At 39.1% G+C, this 23441-nt stretch overlaps 1 protein-coding gene across 1 annotated transcript in view; it reads right to left on the bottom strand.

The window, feature by feature from the left end:
- LOC308699868 (uncharacterized protein) overlaps positions 1-23441 on the bottom strand; it is a 34057-nt gene that overhangs the window by 6023 nt on the left and 4593 nt on the right. Inside the window, exon 2 of the mRNA XM_081381004.1 lies at positions 21102-23059. Within this exon, the coding sequence (XP_081237130.1) occupies positions 21102-23059 (1958 nt within the window). The remainder of the gene's footprint in view (positions 1-21101; positions 23060-23441) is intronic.

The raw sequence follows: 23441 nt of genomic DNA, 5'->3' as shown, positions 1-23441 counted from the left end.
AACATCTCTAACAGGGGTGAAATTAATTTGGACTGAAATTTTTTATAAATATCTATAGGTATGCCATCTGGGCCTGCCGCTTTTCCAGCTTGCATACTGCTAATTGCTTCTACAATTTCTACTTTTGTTATTTCTCCATCTAATGCACTACTTTCATTTTCTGAAATTCTAGGAATATTAAGGTTGTTTAGGAATTGTGATTGCTTATCAAGATTACAAGTACCCTCATGCTGCGTTCACACCAAACGCGAATCTGCGTCAAAATTCGCGCCTGCCGCGTCTAGTTATACGCGTGACCACTTTGTGTACATTCGCGCGTCAAATCAAAAGTTTGAAGCGAAATTTACGCGCGTCAAAGGCGAAGTCAGGGGGCGAAAGTTTCTAAGCTGTTGGCGGCCATCTTTTTTAGATGTTTATCGAGCATTAGCAATAGCATTAATCGAGAGAGTCACCGCTCTTATATGATCTGAAGAGCAGAAACAGCTGCGTAGGGGACATCGTCGCTGTACTCGGGTCCACCAAAACCTCCGGAGGGTTTCAGGAGTTTCACAATTTGCTCTAGGAGGTAGGTTTGGTGGACCTAACGGTGAGGACGCTGACGAGGACAGCGTAGGCCGTATAAAGCCTCGGCCTCGAGTGGTCGCTGCCTGACGAGCCCGCGCTGTAAAGCCCGGCGCGAGGTTCACCCTCTCCCGCACCTAATCTGTCATTTATTTTTGTTTTGATAATAAATGGAGGCAGCCTCCAAAAGTGAAACCTGTCCTGTTATTTTTTTGAAAAGTTTTTATACACTTAATTGTGTTTGGTGTCTTTACATTAGATTAATAAAGTTTCATATAGGCTAATCTAGAATAGATATGGAATAAATAGCATTCAATACAAATGAGTAGGCTATCTCTCATATTGAAATCGAGTTTTTATGTGAAAGATTTGCTTTGTTGTGCATTTTAGTCATATTACAAAATAATTTATTGAGGCCAAACATAAAATAATATTAAACTGTCAGTTCACCACGTGACAGCAGCAAGCAGGCAGGCTCCTGATTGGTTAACGCGGCGCGAATTGACGCAGAAGTTCAGATTTTTCAACTCGGGCGGCAGACGCGAATTCGCGTCAAACGCGTGATGCACAAAAAGCACAATTCGCGCTTAACGCGCGAAACGCGCCAGACGCTCAATTCGCGTCTAGTTCGCGCGAATGAGGCGAAAAACGCGCCGCGCTAAACGCCTCATTCGCGCCGCAAGACCTCCAGACGCGCGTAAACGCGTCTTACCATTGACTTAACATTGAAATCACTCGCGCCAGACGCATATTCGCGTTTGGTGTGAACGCAGCATCAGAGCTATACAGTTTCTCATAGAATACCCTGAAGGCCTCATTAATTTCTTTAGGGTCTACTATGGATCTACCATTTGGATCTTCAATGCAGTTAATAGACCTTTCTGTTTGTTGTTGCTTAATGCGCCATGCTAAAAGTTTCCCAGGTTTTTCCCCTTGGTCATAAAAGGATTGTTTAAGTCTTATTAAATTAACTGGTGCTTTGTTAGCTGACAATTCATTGTACTTTGCTCTAAGTAGAAGTAATTGTACATGTATATCGTTAGAGTTAGGCTTCTTAGAGATCTATTTAAAGTTCTTTAATTTTCTTATCTAATGTCTTTATTTCTAATTGTGAACTCTTTTTTTTGAGCTGGTAAAGCTAATTATTTGACCCCTAAGAAAGGCCTTAAATGCCTCCCATCTTATGCTAGCAGACGTTTGAGAAGTGTTACATACAAAGTACATGTCGATTTGTTTATCTAAAAAATCTATAAATGTGGGATCTGTAAGCCATCCTGGTTGAAGGCGCCATTTCGGGGGATCACTCACAAGTTTAGTATCAGTATAAGTGAGTGAAACAGCTGCATGGTCAGATATTACTATACTACTATATTGACAGTCGTTAATTTTTGAAACAAGTAATGCTGAAACCAAAAAATAATCTATACGTGAGTGAGTTTTATAAGTGCTGGAATAACAGGAGTATTCTACTGCATTGGGTTTGCCATGTCTACATATATCCAACAAGTTTAATTCTTTCATAAAATGGCTTATGGTCTTTCTTGATCTATTGTGAGTATTATCCAAGCCTGATGATCTATCTCTTACTGGATCTAACGTGCAGTTAAAGTCGCCAGCTATTATGTATTGCCCAGATAGATTTGAGACAGTCAGAAACAGATTATTATAGAATTTAGGGTCATCTTCATTTGGGCCATACACATTTATCAGATTTATATTTTCAAATAATAACATTCCCTGAATTATGAAACATCTACCAGCAGGGTCCTTAATTATATTTTTTATTTGTAGTGGGACAGATTTATGAATTAATATCATCACCTCTCTAGCATGGGTGGTATAAAGCGCTGACAACACCTGGCCCTGCCATCTTCTTTTTATTTTAGAAATATCCCCACCCAGTAGATGGGTTTCTTGCAAGAAAACAATTTTTGATTGCAAGAATTTGATCCTGTTCATCACTTGTTTAACCTTTGTGATATTATTTAAACCCCTACAGTTCCATGAGGTAAATTTCACCTTCAAACTAGACATTAGTTATATAAAATATCCTTGAGAATTGTTTTGATATAAAAAAAAAAATAAAAAAAAAAAAAAACCCACATACCTTATACCAACCGCTTATGACCGAGATGGGTCCACGCAGCCGTCTATCTCTCGCTTTTAGTTATTTCCTTCTCTTTAGCTCTCTCTGCTATTAAAGAAACTAGCTAACCAACCAATAAAATTATTTTAGGCCTAATGAACAATGCAACATTTATTAACATAACCATTAAAGGGTTATTATGACCGCCGCTAGCGTAGCTAGCGAAAGCGGTCATATAGGGATTGTCAAAGTTTTTTTTTTTTTTTTTCGTCACCTTACTGAATTTTTCGTCAACGATACCAGGGAAACCGAAACACCGGGGAACATGAAATTTGGTGGGCATGTAGCCCCACTAGACTTGTACGGAAAAATTTCGTTTGGTCCCCGGGGGCCACTCCCCCCCCGCGCTGGGCCCCCCCAAACCCAAAAAAATGCAGTTTTTCCTAAATAACTACCTGAACCGTGGCACCGAGGATGAAGAAAATTTTATGGTATGTTGGTCTACTAGACTTTTACGGAAAAATTTCGTTTGGTCCCCGGGGGCCACTTCCCCCCCCGCGCTGGGGCCCCCGTAAATTTTTCGTCAACGATACCAGGGACACCGAAGCACCGGGGAACATGAAATTTGGTGGGCATGTAGCCCCACTAGACTTCTACGTAAAAATTTCGTTTGGTCCCCGGGGGCCACTCCCCCCCCGCGCTGGGCCCCCCCAAACCCCAAAAAAATGCAGTTTTTCCTAAATAACTACCTGAACCGTGGCACCGAGGATGAAGAATTTTTTATGGTATGTTGGTCTACTAGACTTTTACGGAAAAATTTCGTTTGGTCCCCGGGGGCCACTTCCCCCCCCCGCGCTGGGGCCCCCGTGAATTTTTCGTCAACGATACCAGGGACACCGAAACACCGGGGAACATGAAATTTGGTGGGCATGTAGCCCCACTAGACTTGTACGGAAAAATTTCGTTTGGTCCCCGGGGGCCACTCCCCCCCCGCGCTGGGCCCCCCCAACCCCAAAAAATGCAGTTTTTCCTAAATAACTACCTGAACCGTGGCACCGAGGATGAAGAATTTTTTATGGTATGTTGGTCTACTAGACTTTTACGGAAAAATTTCGTTTGGTCCCCGGGGGCCACTTCCCCCCCCGCACTGGGGCCCCCGTGAATTTTTCGTCAACGATACCAGGGACACCGAAACACCGGGGAACATGAAATTTGGTGGGCATGTAGCCCCACTAGACTTTTACGGAAAAATTTCGTTTGGTCCCCGGGGGCCACTCCCCCCCCCGCGCTGGGCCCCCCCAAACCCAAAAAATGCAGTTTTTCCTAAATAACTACCTGAACCGTGGCACCGAGGATGAAGAAATTTTTATGGTATGTTGGTCTTAAGGGCCCACATCAACCTAGCCCATAATCGATTGTCAAAGTTTTTTTTTTTTTTTTTCGTCATCTACTGAATTTTTTCGTCAACGATACCAGGGACACCGAAACATCGGGGAACATGAAATTTGGTGGGCATGTAGCCCCACTAGACTTTTACGGAAAAATTTCGTTTGGTCCCCGGGGGCCACTCCCCCCCCGCGCTGGGCCCCCCCAAACCCAAAAAATGCAGTTTTTCCTAAATAACTACCTGAACCGTGGCACCGAGGATGAAGAAATGTTTATGGTATGTTGCTCTTAAGGGCCCACATCAACCTAGCCCATAATCACTCATTTGTGATTTGCGCCCCTCCCATAAAAAATTTAAATGCAATATTATTCTACTTTATTCGCCCCTATCTTCAGTTGAGATGTTCAGAACTGCACCATATTTCATGTGTATGATTAACTTGACATCCTCTGGGGGTGTGCTAAGTTTCGTAGAATTTCATCCATGGGGGGGGTATAAAATAAATTCATTTATGTGCACATTTAGTGACTGTACACTCATCGGCCTGTAGATGGTGGTGTTGAGCGAAGGGTTGCTGGTTTAGGATGATACTGTCACACACACACATGCAGGAATACAAACAAACGCAAGCATGCACACACACTGACATCCACACGCACAGACACACACATCCATACACACACATACAAATCCACATGCACAGACACACACACACAAACACACACGCGCACACACATGTACGCACGCACACATACACGCACAGACACACACACACAGACACACACATACACAAACACACACACATACACACAGACATGCACATACTACTACTTTTTTTAGGTGTATACATAAACACGCAATACAGCCAAATTGCTCCACGTCATTTATTTTTGTGGAAAGCCAGTGCAGGCCTGAGCGGCGGTCATATTTTGTACCGCCCTGCGGTACATCTAGTTTATATTGAAACGATTACGCACATATTAGATAATAACATACCTGTGGCCTGCGCTGAAGGGTGAACAAAAATATTAAAGAAATAAAATAATACAACTGTTGGCCATGTATGTTCATAAAGAGCTAATCAACACTACTTGTAAAGTAGGTGACATTATCCTGTATTCAATTAATCGTGTCCGTTTGGTTCCCCTTCAACCATGAAAATGCACTTCTTTTGGCCATGAACGTAAAAGAAACCGAGACAGTCATATTTGACGAAGAAAAGTTAAGCTTTCCTGATAAAGTATGCCATGGGCTATGTGCACAAGCGTCGAGACGAACTTCCGCTATTGTCAGAAGTTGGCATATCAGTTTCCGGTTTACGGCCGCTTCATCGGCATCCGCTATAAACAAACAAGATGAGTGCTGCTGTTGTACGAAATAAAGAGATATAATGTGCGTGACACATCTAAGTTTCTAAGAACTGTAGGTGGATCTAACGGCCGTTTCACACATACTCCGTGTGCCGTGTGTGTGTGTGTGTGTGTGTGTGTGTGTGCGTGCGGTGCAGGAGCAGCACGCGCTATATGCTTCACATTATGATGCGTTTGCAGTGATTCACGGCAGTACCACAAACACTATTTTTATTTAAAATCCAGAAGTTACGCTGCAACTTTTATTTAAAACAAAGTTTTGTCAGCATTGCGATTCTCTTTGTACACATATACACTCTTTAATGGACGCATGCACATTTAAGCACAATTTAAACAACGTTACGTGGGGCTATTATTCCATGCATTAATTATTAAGTTGCTCAAGCAAGTGGCCAAATATTTAACTGTAAATTGACAAAAACAGCCGACTCTCATGCCTTTTCTTTTCCATTTAAATTTTAATAAAATAAATCTTGCATGTCACAAAGATCTTGTTTTCCACCTCCACGAATGAGACGAGTATTGTTCATTATGTCGCCTTGTTGAAGTAAATTGTAGTTTACCTTGCTTTACCCCGGTCTTCTAAAAGTAAAAAGATGACTGTGAAAAATAATAGTAGGCCTAATTAAATGCATTTATGGTGAGATTTCTACATTTTATTTAATTAAACCCATTCATGGTGAAATTACTACATTTTCAGGTCAATCTTTGTTAATTTTGACCACGAAACATGCGCTGTCACTTTAATTCAGCGTTTGCGGCACAGCAAAAATAGACTCGGTGCGGAAATAACGATATCTGCACTTCTGTATGCTGTATATTTGCCGCACCTGGAACGGATCGACGGACTGCAACCGCGTGCAGTGTGAAAGCTCTAACCTGTTAGCATGGGTACATATAAGGAGCATTGCTGTGTGCCACTTTGCTCTGCTTAAAGTCGCTAACAGCCATTTGAGCTTAAATTTCGCTCACAAAACCTTTGCATTCTATTACGAGCGAACGCATGCATACATGCATGTGTGTATTTATATAAAAAATAATTATACACACAGTACACACACATATATTATGTAAACACAAACTTTTATTCTGGATGCGATTAACTGCTGCACAGCCCTAATTGAAATATAGATTTAGAAAAATTTTGTGACGACCCTTAACCGTCTAGTATGAAAGCCCATTTTCACCACATAAAAAAACATCAATAAAAATATGACATAAAAAGACGATATTATGATATACTAATCCACAATTATGAGATGAAAAGTCAAAACTTTGACTTGCATATTTATAATAATGCAGCTGAAATTGACATACTAAGCAGAAATGATGACATTACAGCAAATTTGAAAGTGTTAAATTAACACTCATAGTGAGAAAATTAACACTTTTTCGGGGTTTATATAGGTCCACACTAAATAGAGTTAAACTAACACTTTAAATAGTGTTACTTTTTTTACACTTGCTTAGTGTAAAAACAACACTGTAAGTGTTCACCGTTAACACCATTAGTGTTCCCCTACCTCATTTACACCAAGATAGTGTTGAAACTACACTAGGTGTCTCAATATCTTAACACCAATAGATTTATTTCCACACTAATACAGTGATCATTCAAAACCCTGATTAAGGTCATTCAATTTCACTAAAAATCTGTGCCTTCAATTAAATGAGTCAACAGGCTGTATCAGTTTGAAATTTTATTTTCAATACAGATGTAACAATTATACCAACACAAAAGTACAACATTTTCACCATCATCTGACCCATATACACTGCAGATCAAAAGGCCTGTAGAACTTCAAAGCTGTTGGCTTTTACAAGTTCACCCAACTCACAATATCTCTGTACTTTAAATGCATGACGTTCTGAAAAATGTTTTGTGAAAAGTTTATCGACAATAAAATAGACAGTGCTGCCAATGAAAAGTAACTTCAGAATCTGACTGAAAACAGGAATTTCATTCTCACATTGCATTGAGGTCTTGTCTATATTCTGTCCCATCTATTTGGACCCAGTCCATGAAATGAATGCTTGTCTGTTTGGGATTCTGTTCCTGCCAACTTTTCACCATTGTCAACTGCATTCCAACAAATGTTTTCATTGGTCCACACTCAACTTGACTCAATGATGTTGTTTCCCAAAGATTGACAACTGATGACTAAAGAATTTCAAAAACATTCCCAAATCTGTCAGTGTATTCTTAAAAACTCGCTCGAAACTTGCACTTACGGTTCAATTTTGCGAACACAGGCTGGATAATGCACCATAATGTGTGGTCTGCAGGAAGGTAAAGTTGACCAGGGCTTCCGCGTAGGACAAGTTGAAGACAGTGAACTTTCAAAAGTTCAAAGGCACTCAAGAAGTTGGTTTCAGAGCAAGGGATAAGGCACTTGTCCACAATGACGTAAAAGTGGTCGATCCTGCCCTTTGATCCTTCCTGATCCAAGTATATGGCTGGTGGCACTCCCTCACACTGAGATGGCCTTCAATACTGGTGCAGGACTGAAAAAAAATATTAAACAAGAAAAAAAACGAATTACAAGGTGAAATGATAAATGCATTAAACCTGGTGCTCTTAACTTGATCACATTCAAATGAACAAATAATAGAATTAAAATCAATTAAAAACAAAACAAAAAAAACTATATGACAAACCTTAACCTTATATGTGCCTGACAAAACCAGTTGGTATCATGCTTTGTGTATTACAGTGAAAGGTAATGTCATAAAAAGTAATCCCTTATTCAACAAACCTGTTTTTGATCTTCACCTCATTATGTAAGAGCTCCATTAACTAAACTAAAGGGTTAGTTCACTCAAAAATCCTGTCATTTACACACACTCAGGTTGTACCAAACCTGAATAAATGGGCCGCTTTGGGCAGCCATTGACTTCCATAGTAGGAAAAAAAAAATACTATTAGAGTCAATGGCTGCCCAAAGCGGCCCATTTACAAACTTTCTTTAAAATACCTTCCTTTGTGTTCAGCAGTACAAAGCGAGGGGAGAATTTTTTGAGCAAACTATCCTTAAGTGTGTCAGGTCAGAGAGACAAAATGTGCAGAGGGTTCAGTCCCAATGACCATGAATGAAAACCACTGCATTTTAGGGTTTATAACCCAAATTTTAATTTAAATATTAACAATGACTTTGCAACAGTAATGTGAGTTTACCTTATGGAAATGCACAAGTCTGTCAATAGCCTCTGTTGGACTGATCTTAGTCGTCTTTCTCTCTGGAGGCGGTGGCAGGAGATACAACAGCAGCAGGACAGATGAGTGAAATGGGACAGCGACTCCAAGCAAACACGTTTTGGGATCTTCCTTGAACAAGTTAAGGCACCAGGAGATGAACCCTTTTCCGCATCGTTGAGGTTGAGGAGAGACCCCTGATATGATTGTAAAGCGCTTTGGGTGTACAGTAGTACATATGAAAGCGCTATATAAATGCCTCATTCTATTCTATTCTATTCTATTCTATCGTAGAAATGCTCCTGTGAAAAAGACGAGAACACTTTTTGCAAAATCTGAATAGTCATAAATAGATAATAGAAACTGTTATTACATGCCACAAAAAAGGAGTATATAACTTCATGATTGTTTCAAATACACCTATACAAAAGATTCTTACATAGCCCTTTGTTGAAAACGGGTCTCTCTGGTTAGGGAAGAGAGAAATAATGCCCAAAGCATAAGTTTCCCACTGTTTACGGGTGGGGATCCTCCTGCAATATAAAAAAAATATATATATGGTTAATGGTAACTTAACTTTGTCTACATCAAGTGACACATCTGTGTGTATTTCTTGCATCTGTGCATTGAAGTCTTACCCATGAATCTCTGTCATGTGACAATCAACAATTTTAACAAGCTGACGTCTGGTGCGATGCTTTAAATGTTTAGTTGTCTGGTATTCGTCAAGCACTTCCTCACCACCAGATTTTTTTCCCAGTGCATCTTGGACAGTCTGATTAAACATGACCACAATACAGATGAACACATGAAGACTACTTAAATGGTGAAAATTATTATATGGACAAGTTAACCATAATGAAAAACATGCATACATACCCGTTTTGCTTTTACAGCGTCCATGTTAAAACTGTTGCTGACCATTGCTGTTTGATTTTGCATTGCTCTCTCCAACTCTTCATGGTCAGTTGAAGAGTGTGAAAGAGTGTCAGTGCATGTGCTGGGAGTTGAGGATCTTATGGGTGAAAACTCTTGACAGAGAAAAGCAAAACACCATTTTAATGTTTTCTCTGAAGGCATTCAATCAAACACGGCTTTGTCTAAATGTTTTTTACTTCTAAAGCAAGAATTTTCCATCACAAATCAAATTAAAGGGTTAGTTTAACAAAACTAAAAATGATGTCATTAATCACCCTCATTACTTCCAAACCCATAAAGACAGATTGAGATATCTTGATGAAATCAGAGCTTTCTGAACCATTCATAGGCAGCAACATCACTGCAAATTCAAGGCCTAGTGCTGCGCTGTCCTTTACTATGTGGATAGCGACTTTACTATCTGGGCCTTGGTGGTAATTACATTGCTGCCCATGGATGGTTCAGAAAGCTCTTGGATTTCATCAAAAAATGTCTTCATTTGTGTTCTGAAGATTAACGAAGGTCTTACGGGTTTGGAACGACATGAGGGTGAATAATTACTGACATTTTAATTTTTTGGGTGAACTAACACTTTAAAATAAAATAGTAAAAATAACTATACACCCTTGTAAGTTCTCATTCTCATGCTCTTAACTGAAAAGTAATTTTAACAATAGCATGAAAAAAATAACGCACTAAGAATGAACAATACTTCTACAGCATTTGTTAATTTTAATCTCAACATTTGCTAATACATTATAAAAATCAAAAATTGTATCTGTTAACATGAATGCACTATGAACTAAAATGAACAAACAAACAGTTCTACTTTTATTAACTAATACTAAAGTTAATTAATGTTAGTTAACACATTAATGTTAACAAATGAGACCTTGTTGTAAAGTGTTAATATACCTCAAGCATATTTCTATATGACTAACGTTAAGTACATTTCTAAGTAGCACAAGCTTCTTAACTTACCTTCATTGAGAAAATCTTGTAATGTACAATCACTGAGCAATTTCACAAATTTCTTTACTCCTTGATGGTACTGAGCTTTTACCAGCATGATGAAAGCTGTTGGTCAAGAAAGATGCAGATTATGACATTGTTAATATTAAAGCAGTTCAAGCGAGCCACTGTTGTCACCCTACAAATGTTACACTAAAGTGAAATCGCGGCAAATTAATTCATACTATCATGTAACTGTATACGATTACAGATTAAGCGTGCACGTCAAACACACATGCAGAGCAAACAGTCATATGCTGGCAGAAAGTTGAGCAAAATGCTTCTTGCTTATCTGATCATTTACCGTTGCATTTTACCTTGCAGACAAGAGTAGCTAATCGCTATACTTCCTATAACATTCGAAGCTGCGCGTTCAAGGTCAACGTACATTTAAAAAATAAAAATAAATAAAGATTCGCGCGTCAGTCAGAGATTATTTGGAACAATACAGTTACGATAATAATATTGGAGATAAAAACGCATTACAGTGCCTTATTTGGCAGCACAAATAACGTGAGCCCTAAAAAGGGGAATGTGGACTCGTACAGGGCTAACGTTACGTACATTTGTGTTAATTTAACAGTTAAGCAAAATCACAGAAATAACCGTTATCTTTCCCTGACTCTAAAATATAAGAAAACTTAAGCTTAAAACAGCTAACTAACATAAACTATGCAACTCTTACCTCAGTTTGCCAACGAACAATCAAAACGGCCTCGAGATCCAATCGGTGGTCTGTCGTGTTATCTGAAAGGAAATAACGTTACTCAGGCAATGTTGAAAAACGTAATATTATTCTGAATGGTGAGAAATGTAAACTAAACATGAAAATTGGTAAAAAATAAACTGGTTATAAACTATTATACCTGTTTGAACGCTCCTCTCCTCGTGGTCGTCCGCCATTAAACAAAAAGGAAATAATGTGCAAGGACCGGAAATTGGATCAACTCATCACCAGTGTAAATTATGTCAACTCGCTGTAATGACGCTGACTCTGACCACTGATTTACTCTGCAAGTGTTGATGCCATTCAAATCAACACCAGAATCAACACTTTTTAACTCTGAAAATTTAACACCATAAAAACAACTCTAAACTACACTGGATATTTTGCTGTGTATGACATTAAAAGCCGAAATTATGACATACGACAATTTACTTCAACAAGGCGACATAATGAACAACACACGTCTCATTCGTGGAGGTGGAAAAACAAATTCTTTGTGACATGCAAGATTTATTTTAATAAAATTTATGGAAAAGAAAAGGCATGAGAGTCGGCTGTTTTTGTCAATTTACAGTTAAATATTTGGCCACTTGCTTGAGCAACTTAAGTAATGCATGGAATAATAGCACCACGTAACGTTGTTTAAATTGTGCTTAAATGTGCATGCGTCCATTAAAGAGTGTATATGTGTACAACGAGAATCGCAATGCTGACAAAACTTTTTTAAAATAAAAGTTGCAGCGTAACTTATGGATTTTAAATAAAAATAGTGTTTGTGGTACTGCCGTGAATCAGTTATTCACTGCAAACGCATCATAATGTGAAGCATATAGCGCGTGCTGCTCCTGCACCGCACGCACACACACACACACACACACACACACACACGGCACACGGAGTATGTGTGAAACGGCCGTTAGATCCACCTACAGTTCTTAGAAACTTAGATGTGTCACGCACATTATATCTCTTTATTTCGTACAACAGCAGCACTCATCTTGTTTGTTTACAGCGGATGCCGATGAAGCGGCCGTAAACCGGAAACTGATATGCCAACTTCTGACAATAGCGGAAGTTCGTCGCGACGCTTGTGCACATAGCCTATAGGTTCGTCTTGATCCTTCAAAGAGACTGGACAAATTGGTCTACTTCAGCCGGCGTTTGGAACGTGTAGGATCTCTCCCCATGTGTCAGCAGGAGCCGTGCTGGAAAAATGATTCTGTGCTTATGAATACCCTTGTCTCGCAGCTTCTTTCGCACGTCATCATAATCGCGCTGCATCTTGTGAACACCAGTGGAAAGGTCTGGATGAAAACGGACTTCTTCGTTGTTATAAAGAACATTCCCTTTGATCCTGGCTGCCTTTAACACTCGCTCCTTGTCTTTGAAATTCAAAAACTTCATAATCAGTGTTCTCGGGCGCGTCATTCGCGAGTCGTTATTTGACAGAGTGCCAATTCTGTGAGCCCGCTCTATTACCAGTGGCTGCCGCGATTCCATTCCTAAAGCCTCTGGTATCCACTTTTCAAGAAATGTAGCTGTGTCCAGGCCCTCTGCTTTCTCCGGTAGCCCCACGAGTCTCACATTGTCACGTCGGCTTCTGCATTCCAAATCTTCCACTTTGTCTGAAAGAGTTTTGACGGTGCTTTCCAATACGCTCACTTTGGATACTAGCCCATTAACGTTGTCTTCGGCATCAGAAATACGTTGTTCCGCGTGCGCTAGGCGCCCTGTGCATTCCTGTATCTCCTTTCTTACTTCCGTGATTGATGTTTGCACACCATCTATCTTCTTATAAAGGCCACTTTTCAGAGACATTATGGCTTTCATGATATCCCGGTTATTTTCGCCCGAAGTTGCTACTTCACCATCTCCTTCTTCAAGGCCTTCTTCCATAGCTGCCATGACGTCGCTAATTTCTTCACCCTCAGAGTGTTCGTCTTCGTTTCGTGTTTTTTTTTTTGTCTTTTTTGCCACCTTTACGTGACATTTTAATCCCCTGTACTCTTATATACTTATTGCTTAGCTTTAAATACACTCCTGGTTGGTATTGTAGGATTAATTACATGCTAACAGCAGAGCCAAAAAGTTGCGACCTTTCAGCACCTCGCCATAACCGGAAGTCTGCATGTACTTTTAAATAACCATAACTTGCTCAATTTTCTACCGATTTTCAAATGGTTTGGTTTGTTATAAACGTCAGAGATGTAGCTATGACACTGCATACATATGAATAATTATAACATACATGTTCAAGCATTCGGAATTATAGCCACGTTAATAACGTTTGTAAGAAACCAAACCGTTTGTAAATCCGTCAAGATTTCAGCGAGATAAGAGGATTTGTGTGCGTGCTGATCACTCACCTTAATTCACGGCTTCCCTGTGTTAAGATGGCCGCCGGTGATGCCGGAAGTGACTCCGCCTTAAGACATCTAGCCTTTATATGATATCTATGCTAATCAGTTCAATTGTTCACTAATAAAGACAGTCACTTGTCGCCATCTACTGGCTTAATGATGCAATTCAAACGGTGAAAAGGTTGATACTGATGCCTATATTAAAATAATATTAACTATCAATATATTATTCTTCATTCAGTTCTATGCAGCAGAATCAGATTTAACAGATTCAGTTTTTGACCAATTGTCAAAATAAAGTATAGTCCTACAAAGCTATTATTATCAGAGCATGTGAGCAGATAGCAGGGAGAGGACCAGGGAACGAGAGTATAGCACCATTTTACCAGTGTTGCCCAGCACAGCTATACACACCATGTTACAGCACAGTAGTGCTATTGCAAACAGAAACGAGTCTAGAGAAATTTCATGTCGGCATGTTCTTTAGCGGACTTTGCCTTTCGGGTGAGCATGAGCGACTGAGCAGAGCGCGCAACACACACACACACACACACACACACACACAGAGGTTGCAGCGGAACATTGAGCAGAACGCGCTGTGAACACGGAGCGGAGAGCACAGCGCAGACACACAGTGGAACACGCTTCGAATTTGTGCATCTTCGGAAGCGGAGCCGCTCGCAAAGTCACAAAACATGCTGAGCCAGGGTGAAACCAGATCGCCGAACACGGAGGGGTGGGGTGGCGCCCCAAAAACCTAAAATACAATTTTCGCCTAACATTTTTTGGCAGCCTAAATTTGGTGCAACCCTAATTTTAAGACAATCATATGCTCTCGCGGGCCTTATATAATAAAGTGGCGGGCCGGAATAGACCCGCGGGCCTTTAGTTTGACATGTGATTTATACTGTTCTGACCAGCATGTGGCGTTTCGAATACTTCGAAACAGTGATTTATTTTTTATGAAGCAATTGGTTCAACTAATTCGAACCCTTGAAATGTTTAGTTTTTCCCATCACTACACTCAAATATTGGGTTATTTTTTTTACCCAAACCCTGGGTCGAGCCTTTTGGGCAAATTTTTTGGTATTTTTTTCAGTGTTTGAGTAGTTTTTGTTTTACTCAGCTCCTGGGTCAGACGTAACAACAAAGAGTTTGGATAGTTTTTGTGTAATCTACCCAAATAATTATTATTATTACAATAATAATTGGTAAAGTTTTTGGGGCAGACTTGAATTGTTGAAAAGAGATGGTATCCATCCCTCCTGGGATGGTGCTACTCTTCTCTCTATTAATTTGGCTCATAGTCTTAGAGCTCAAACATGACAATCTGGGGCTCAGGTCAGGAAGCAGACAGACTGGCTAAACCGACCGTCTGCTAGCGGCCTCGCGTCACCAAGGTCAGATAAATCCAATCACATAGAGCCTCTTTTACCTAGATATCATCATATAGAAAATGTGTCTATTCCTCGAATTAGGAAATACAAAAAACTCCCAAACCGAAGGGTAAAAATGTAATTGATATTCAACTAGTAAAAACAGATCGGTTTGCTGAATATTCGATCTCTTACTTCAAGAGAACTTATTGTTAATGATATGATTATAGATTATGATCTAGATGTGCTGTGTTTGACAGAAACATGGCTAAAACCAGACGATTACATTACTTTAAATGAGTCCAAATTAAATATACTTCATTTAGCCAAGGCTGCAAAGCCGACTCCATGTTACAAATATGTTAGACCTATCACTTCTACCACTAAAGATTGCTTTATTAATAATATTCCTGATCAGTCTACTAGTATCGCATCAGACAGTGAATTGTAGTCTCACTGAGAAAAAAATTGATTCATTCATTGTTATAGGAGAGGACAAATTTTCCAAACTCGTTAAATCATCTAAATCGACAACATGTATGTTAGACCCTATACATGCTCCTCGGCTATTACACTCAAAAAAATGCTGGGTTGTTTCTGTAAACAAATTGTTGGGTTGATTGTGCTGGGTCAAAAAGTTAGGTTGTTTTGGGTACTGTAAACACATTATTGGGTTGCTCATGCTGGGTCAAATGAGTTGTAAGGGGGTCATTCACAAATAAACCGCTGGTTGGGTTATTTTGACCCAGCAACTGGTTACTTGTTTCATTCTTTGCGGAACTTTCTGGATTCTTCACTTCTGACCTGACTCGAGGAGCACGCCACTCGGAGCAGGCAGTGTTTTATGGTAAGTTAATATGATGTTTACCTATATTTTTAATAAGTTGTGGTGGTAGCAGCAAGCTAATTTCACTGTTCAACATACAGTCTTTGATATGGAAGTGTGAGGGGTAACGTATTTATTCTGTGAAACATTAATTAGCGACAGCTAGCCGGTTAGAATTTTTGACAATATGCCACATCGATAAATCCTAGTTGAATTTAAACCAGCTATATCAGCAGCCTTTTTGAAATATGCAGTTTAAATTCTAAATTCATCATGTAATTATCGTAGGCCTATTCATTGTGGACGTTGTATTTAAAAGTGAGAAAAGCGTTTTGTATGAAATCCACACGCGCAGTTTCCCTCACAGGGCTCGCATGTAAAATCAGCGGGAAATGAGTCTTTAATGTAGGCTAGCTAGTGAGTTGTGAGTGAAAAGTCTGCTGGCGTAGTTTTAGAAATACTCGTCAGAAGAAATGACTGAGGTAAGTTCCAGCAGTCTGCGTGTGTCTTCTGTAATGTCTCGAACCATCGTTTCTGACAAAAAAAGGCTTTCAAGAGCTTGATATAGCCTAGTTTTTTTTTTTTTTTAGTAAATGTATGACTTGCAATCTTTATAAACATCGACTGAGGAAAGGAGAAATAAATGGACAGGCGCCAGTTTTGAGAAGAAAAGTATACCCGTTTAGTTGAACGAATGATCGTCAATATTTAAAACTTAAAAAAATGTAAACTTACATGATAGCCTACCCTACCATAATGCATGTCATCTTTCATTTTATTGTGTGTAAGTTAACATCTAAACGAGGCGATCATCAGCGCTGCCAGTCAGGAGATTAACGAGCAGCTTTGTGGGTTTGTGAGTTTTAATGTTAAAGACACTTTCAACATTACAGTAATATTTTACTTTTAATAAAATAATGTTTTATTTTAATGCCTTAATGTTGATATTATTTGTCCAAATTACTATTTTATTACTATTACTATAATTCAGTTTGCAAATGCTGAATACACATTTTGTTTGTTTTTCACATTTGGTAATGTTTGCAATAATTTTAATTGCATATTCAATAATAAATTGATACTTCCACAAAAAAAAGCTTAACTTGACATAGGTCAACATTTAACATAGGTCAGCTGAAACCAGGGATGCTTTCCTATAACTCCTGATGTACTCATTATTTAATAAGAAGAATGGCATCTATGCTAATGTTTGTCTTTCTGTTTACTGAAGTTTACTGAAGTCAGCCGGATCCAGGCCGTATCCAGATCAGAAGGTGGACCTGCGCCTGGACCCATCCATGACGCATCCCTGAAGGGCCAGCCTAATCAGCCCTGTGAAGGCCTCATCGACATGACTGATCCTCAAAAAACTCGTCTCCATACCGGTGTGATGACTCCAACTTCCAACCAGATGAAACTGGATAAATATTCTGAATGTTCTTATTCAATCTGACCTCTGACCTGTAATGCTGCCTGGATCATAATCATACACTGTTCGCTCGTTGGCCAGAGGAGAACTGAGCGACTGAGACTGGGTTCTCCCAAGGTTTTTTTCTCCATTCTGTCACTGATGGAGTTTTGGTTCCTTGCCACTGTTGCCTTGGCTTTTGGCTTGCTAGTTGGGGACATTTAATATTCAACAATATTATTGATCTCCCTTACTTAAGGTGGATGATGATGCAATATTCTTCTAGAAACAAACTTTGTTGTATTATATTCATGTTACAGTATCACTATGAAGCTGCTTTGATACAATCTGTATTGTAAAAAGCGCTATATAAATAAAGATGACTTGACTTGTGTAATCAACAGGTGAGGACCAACATGGTTGAATATTTACAAAATGAGATGACTGGAGAATTGCTGCACATTCTGTGCCTCGGGGATGAAATGAGGGGGACATGTCAGACCTTTGACATTGATTAACATTTGTATTCGTTAAAGAAAAGTATTAAAGAAATGTATAAAAAAAAAAAAGAGATTGAAATCATACAGTGGCCTCTCTGGTTTATTGTATTACAGAGATAATAATTATTTTACATTCATAATATAACAAATATTTGTTTCTAATTTTATTAAGGCAATGAGACAAGAAATAACCCAGCACATGAGTAAGACTTAACCCAGAAAGAGGGTTAATTTCACCCACTGGTTGGGTCAAATGAATGACCCAGAAATATGGGTTAAATGGTAAAACCCAGCACTTGGGTCAAACCAACCCAGCGCGTGTTCGGTCCAATAGTGACCCAGCCGTGTGGTTAAGGTTGGGTTATTTTTTAACCCAGCAGTTTTTAAAGTGTAGTGTTACTCGATCTTAATATTGCATTTAATACTATTGACCACAACATTCTTTTAAATATACTCAAAAATTAGGATGGGATTAGTGGAATTGAATTAGCTTGGTTTAAATCATACATTTCTGACCTTTATCAATTTGAAGCAGTAAATGAAGAGATGTCTTATCAATCACAAGTTCAATATGGCGTACCACAAGGCTCAGTACTAGGACTGTTGCTGTTCACTCTGTAAATGCTACCCTTAGGAGAGGTCATTAGGAAGCATGGCATTAGATTTCACTGTTATGCTGATGATACTCAGATCTATATTTCTTCACGCCCTGATGAAACTTACCAATTCCCAAAATTAACGGAGTGCATAGATTATATAAAAAACTGGATTACTAGTAATTTCCTACTACTTAACTCTGAAAAAAAGGAAAAAAATATTCTAATTATTAGACAAAAAACTCTCACAAAATAACCTAGAATACTGTCTAACACTTGATGGCTGCTCTGTTAAGTCTTCATTGTCGGTTAGGAACCTGGGTGTGCTCTTTGATACCAATCTTTCATTTGAAAGTCACGTGTCTAGTATCAGTAAAACCGCATTTTTCCATCTAAAAAATATATCTAAATTACACCATATGCTCTCATTGACAAATGCGGAACAATTAGTTCATGCGTTCATGACCTCAAGGCTAGATTACTGTAAAGCTCTTATGGGTGGTTGCCCTGCACGCATAATAAACCAACTTCAGCTGGTCCAAAATGTAGCAGCTAGACTTCTTACCAGAAACAGGAAGTATGACCCGATTAACTTGATTGATTGCTCAATTAGCCAGATTCTGTCAACACTGCATTTGCTCCATATTAAACATTGTATAATGTTTTTAATATTGCTGATTACTTACAAAGCACTAAATGGTTTAGCCCCGCTGTACTTGAGCGAGCTCTTAACGCATTATAGTCCTTCACATCTATTGCGATCTCAAAATTCCGGCCAGTTGATAATACCTAGAATATCAAAATCGACTGCTGGTGGTAGATCCTTTTACTATTTTGAACACAACCTTTGGAACAATCTTCCTAACATTGTCCAGAAAGCAGACACACTCTGTCAGTTTAAATCTAGACAAAAAACACATCTCAAAATATAACATATGATCAATTTCTATAATTCAATGTTAAACTGCGTAGATAAAGTCAGCCGGAACAGGGAACACTTCCCATTAATCCTGGTGTACTTGTTACATCATAAGAAGAATGGCGTCTACGCTAATATTAGTCTCTCTGTTTATCCCGAGGTTTACCGCAGTCCACCAGAACCAGGCTGTATCCAGATCTGATGAAGGACTTGCGCCTGGACGCGACGACAACGCAGTCCTTAAGTGTCAACTAGTCTCTCCCCTGTGAGAGCCTCCTTCCCTTCCCTTTACCTCTGTAAAGATAAAACTTTGTCAAAATGATTTCAGTTCACATGGATACACGGATGTGACAAAAAATTCTGCATTAACAACCCAGTGTTTGGGTAGTTTTTGTGTTACCCAGATCCTGGGTCAGATGTAACACTCCAGGGGTTGAATTATTTATCGCTGGCTTTTTACGGGCTTCTTAAGGAGACAGCAGTGCAGCTTTGTCAAATTTGAGCGTGGCTTCGGTATAATACAGGGGTGTGTACATTTTTTTCATCTATGAATTAGTTATTCTTCTGTATATCGTTTAATTTAATGCAAAGAAAGCAACATAAAGGGGCGCGACGCGAGTCACCTAAAGGAGTCTCACGTCGGCCTTTTTGCATGATGGAATGCCTTGCATAAAATACATAAGATACAGAATATAAATGCTTAGAAAGTTCAAATGTTCTCAGAATTGTACACTGATTGTTTGTGGACAGGTTATGGAGTGAGCCTGTTCTGGCCAATAAAGTCTGGGGTGGCTCAGAAATCTTTATTGTTTAAAACATAAAAATGAGTATGACTATACCATATTGGTAACACTTTATAACTGCCCGCTAAATGGTTAAATCATCCTATTTAAAGCATGAATAGACATTAATTAGCAGTTTATAACAGCTATAAATGTTTTTTTCTTGATTTATAACCATATGTATCATGCGTTTTAATAATTGTATTTTCATACTTTATTAAAGATCAATTTATAATTTCTAAATGAAGTATTGCAATATTTACAAACCAGTTATTTAGGAGTTGTCAGTGGTTCATAAGATTTCCTGAACTTTCGTGTTGGTGTGAACATGAGTTAGTAGATACCAATCAACCAACAAAATGTCCTCTTGCTTAAAGGTATAGTGGAGGATTTTCTTTTTCCGGGTGGATCATCAAGACTATTGGTCCTCCTACAGTAGTTGTCAATCATTCTGGTGATATGTTTACGTAAGGCTGTCGTACATGCTCGTCCCTAGGTAGTTTTCGCTTTCTGTGCATGCACACTTTCAGGTGTATATGTGTGGTGAGCTACGGTTTCAGCCATTCAGCTCGCCGTTCTCACAGGGTTTTTTCAAAATGTCTGATGGTCGCAAGAGAAAAAGTGTCTACGAATTGTATGACAAGAAGAGAAAGGCCTCTGAAGAAAGTAACCAGAACAGAGTGTTTTTGTGAGAATATTTCACACGCTGGCATGCGCTAAAAGCACAGGTTGGGCTTCCCACTGATGCCTCAGTCGTGAAGTTTCTACTTGACAGGTAAAGTTTGGGATGCTATTTGGAGAAATCCATTTAAAATCACTGCTAGTAAAAGTTAATGTCAGCTATGATTAGCAATGCTAGCCCTGGCACAAGTCACACAGGAACTTGTAAACAGAGCGTGCATGAGGAGAACTAGGCTCATGCATGCTCTCTCATGCACACGTTTAATAGGCGTTCCCTCTCGGGAGCAGGTAGAGTGTTGCGCATGAGCATTTTTTTAAAAAGTGGAGAGGGCGGTTCTTTTCTAAAATTCGGAAAAATCCTCCACAATACCTTTAACTATTAATTAGATTAACTACTTACCGTGATTTCAGACTGTAGCGATGTGGTTTCTCCTCTGCATGGATCTTCATGTGTCGCTTCAGATGAGTTTTAAAAGAGAAACTCTTTTCACACTGATCACACGTGTGCGGCTTCTCTCTGCTGTGGATCTTCTCATGTGTTTTGAGATATGATGACTGACTGAATCTCTTATCACAGTGTGAACACTTGTAGGGTTTTTCTCCAGTGTGGATCCTCTCGTGTGCTTTGAGATTTGATGACATACTAAATCTCTTGTCACAGTGTGAACACTTGTAAGGGTTTTCTCCAGTGTGGATCTTCTCATGTGTTTTCAGAGATGATGACTGACTGAATCTCTTGTCACAGTGTGAACACTTGTAAGGTTTTTCTCCAGTGTGGATCCTCTCATGTGTTTTCAGGTGTTCTGACCGACTGAATCTCTTGTCACAGTGTGAACACTTGTAAGGTTTTTCTCCAGTGTGGATCCTCTCGTGTGCTTTGAGATTTGATGACATACTGAATCTCTTGTCACAGTGTGAACACTTGTAAGGGTTTTCTCCAGTGTGGATCCTCTCGTGTGCTTTGAGATTTGATGACTGACTGAATCTCTTGTCACAGTGTGAACACTTGTAAGGGTTTTCTCCAGTGTGGATCTTCTCATGTGTTTTCAGAGATGATGACTGACTGAATCTCTTGTCACAGTGTGAACACTTGTAAGGTTTTTCTCCAGTGTGGATCCTCTCATGTGCTTTCAGGTGTTCTGACCGACTGAATCTCTTGTCACAGTGTGAACACTTGTAAGGGTTTTCTCCAGTGTGGATCCTCTCGTGTGCTTTGAGATTTGATGACATACTGAATCTCTTGTCACAGTGTGAACACTTGTAAGGGTTTTCTCCAGTGTGGATCCTCTCATGTTTTATCAGATGTGCTAAACGACTGAATCTCTTGTCACAGTGTGAACACTTGTAAGGTTGTTCTCCAGTGTGGATCTTCTCATGTTTTTTCAGAGATGATGAGTCTCTGAATCTCTTGTCGCAGTGTGAACACTTGTAAGGTTTTTCTCCAGTGTGAATTCTCTGGTGCAGTTTTAAATTCTGTGCTGTAGAAAAAATCTTCTCACACTCAAAGCACATATGAACTCCTACACCAGTATGAATTCTTTGATGTACTTGTAATCTATACAGCAGTGAAAAACTCTTTCCACACACAGAACATGAATGTGGCTTCTCCTTCGTATGAACCGTCAGGTGTTCCTTCAGGTTTGATGCCCTAACAAATGTTTTGCTGCACTGATCACATGTGAACGGCTTCTCTCCAGTGTGGATCCTCATGTGAGCATTAAGGGATGATGATTTACTGAAACTATTCCCACATTGATTGCATGTGAACGGCTTCTCTCCGGTATGGATCCTCATGTGAAAATTAAGGGATGATGATTGCCTGAAACTATTCCCACATTGATTGCATGTGAACGGCTTCTCTCCTGTATGGATCCTCATGTGAATATTAAGTGATGATAATTGACTGAAACTATTCCCACATTGATTGCATGTGAACGGCTTCTCTCCTGTATGGATCCTCATGTGAGCATTAAGGTGTGCTAATTGACTGAAACTCTTCCCACATTGATTGCATACATGTGGCTTTTCTCCTGTATGAACTCGCATGTGAATCTTCAGAGATTGTTTGTCTGAAAATGTCTTTTCACACTGTGCACACATGAACGGCTTCTCTCCAGTGTGAATTCTCATGTGAACATCAAGATTATGTTTGGTTGTGAAACTCTTTCCACACTGAGTGCAGGTTGTAGATTTCTTGGCTCTTCTTTTCTTTAAAAATGTCTTTTTAGTCTTTAAGCGACTCAAATGTTTTTCTCTTTTAACATGATGTTTCTCCTTCACTTCACTCAGTTCTTCACTCTCCTCCTTCACTTCACTCAGTTCTTCACTCTCCTCCTTCACTTCACTCAGTACTTTCATCTGGTCTGACATGAAAGAAAATCATTCGTTTTTAAATTTTCTAAATAAACAAAATAATTCAAACAGATAAATATGGATTGAATGAAGATACAAAAAAAAAATTAGCCCAGATGTAACAGACAACTGCAATAAAATATTATAATAATTTGTCTTTTTATAAATTAATTAAACATCCCTGACACTTTCCATGAATGAGGTACACTGATCTTCCAGTTATTATTTTTTAAACACTATAGGCACAAATCCCATGTTTCTGTAGTGAGAACTATTACATATATTTTATTAATAACACAATTATCTAACATGATATGAACATTAAAATACACAATACTGCCATATTTTGACAACTTTTAGATTGATATATAATTATGCTAAAATCTAC

Source organism: Scardinius erythrophthalmus (assembly GCF_964197995.2).
Source record: "Scardinius erythrophthalmus genome assembly, chromosome: 1".
Taxonomy (NCBI): domain Eukaryota; kingdom Metazoa; phylum Chordata; class Actinopteri; order Cypriniformes; family Leuciscidae; genus Scardinius; species Scardinius erythrophthalmus.
Note: the sequence above shows the minus strand (reverse complement) of the source record. Positions and strands in the feature narration are given on the sequence as shown.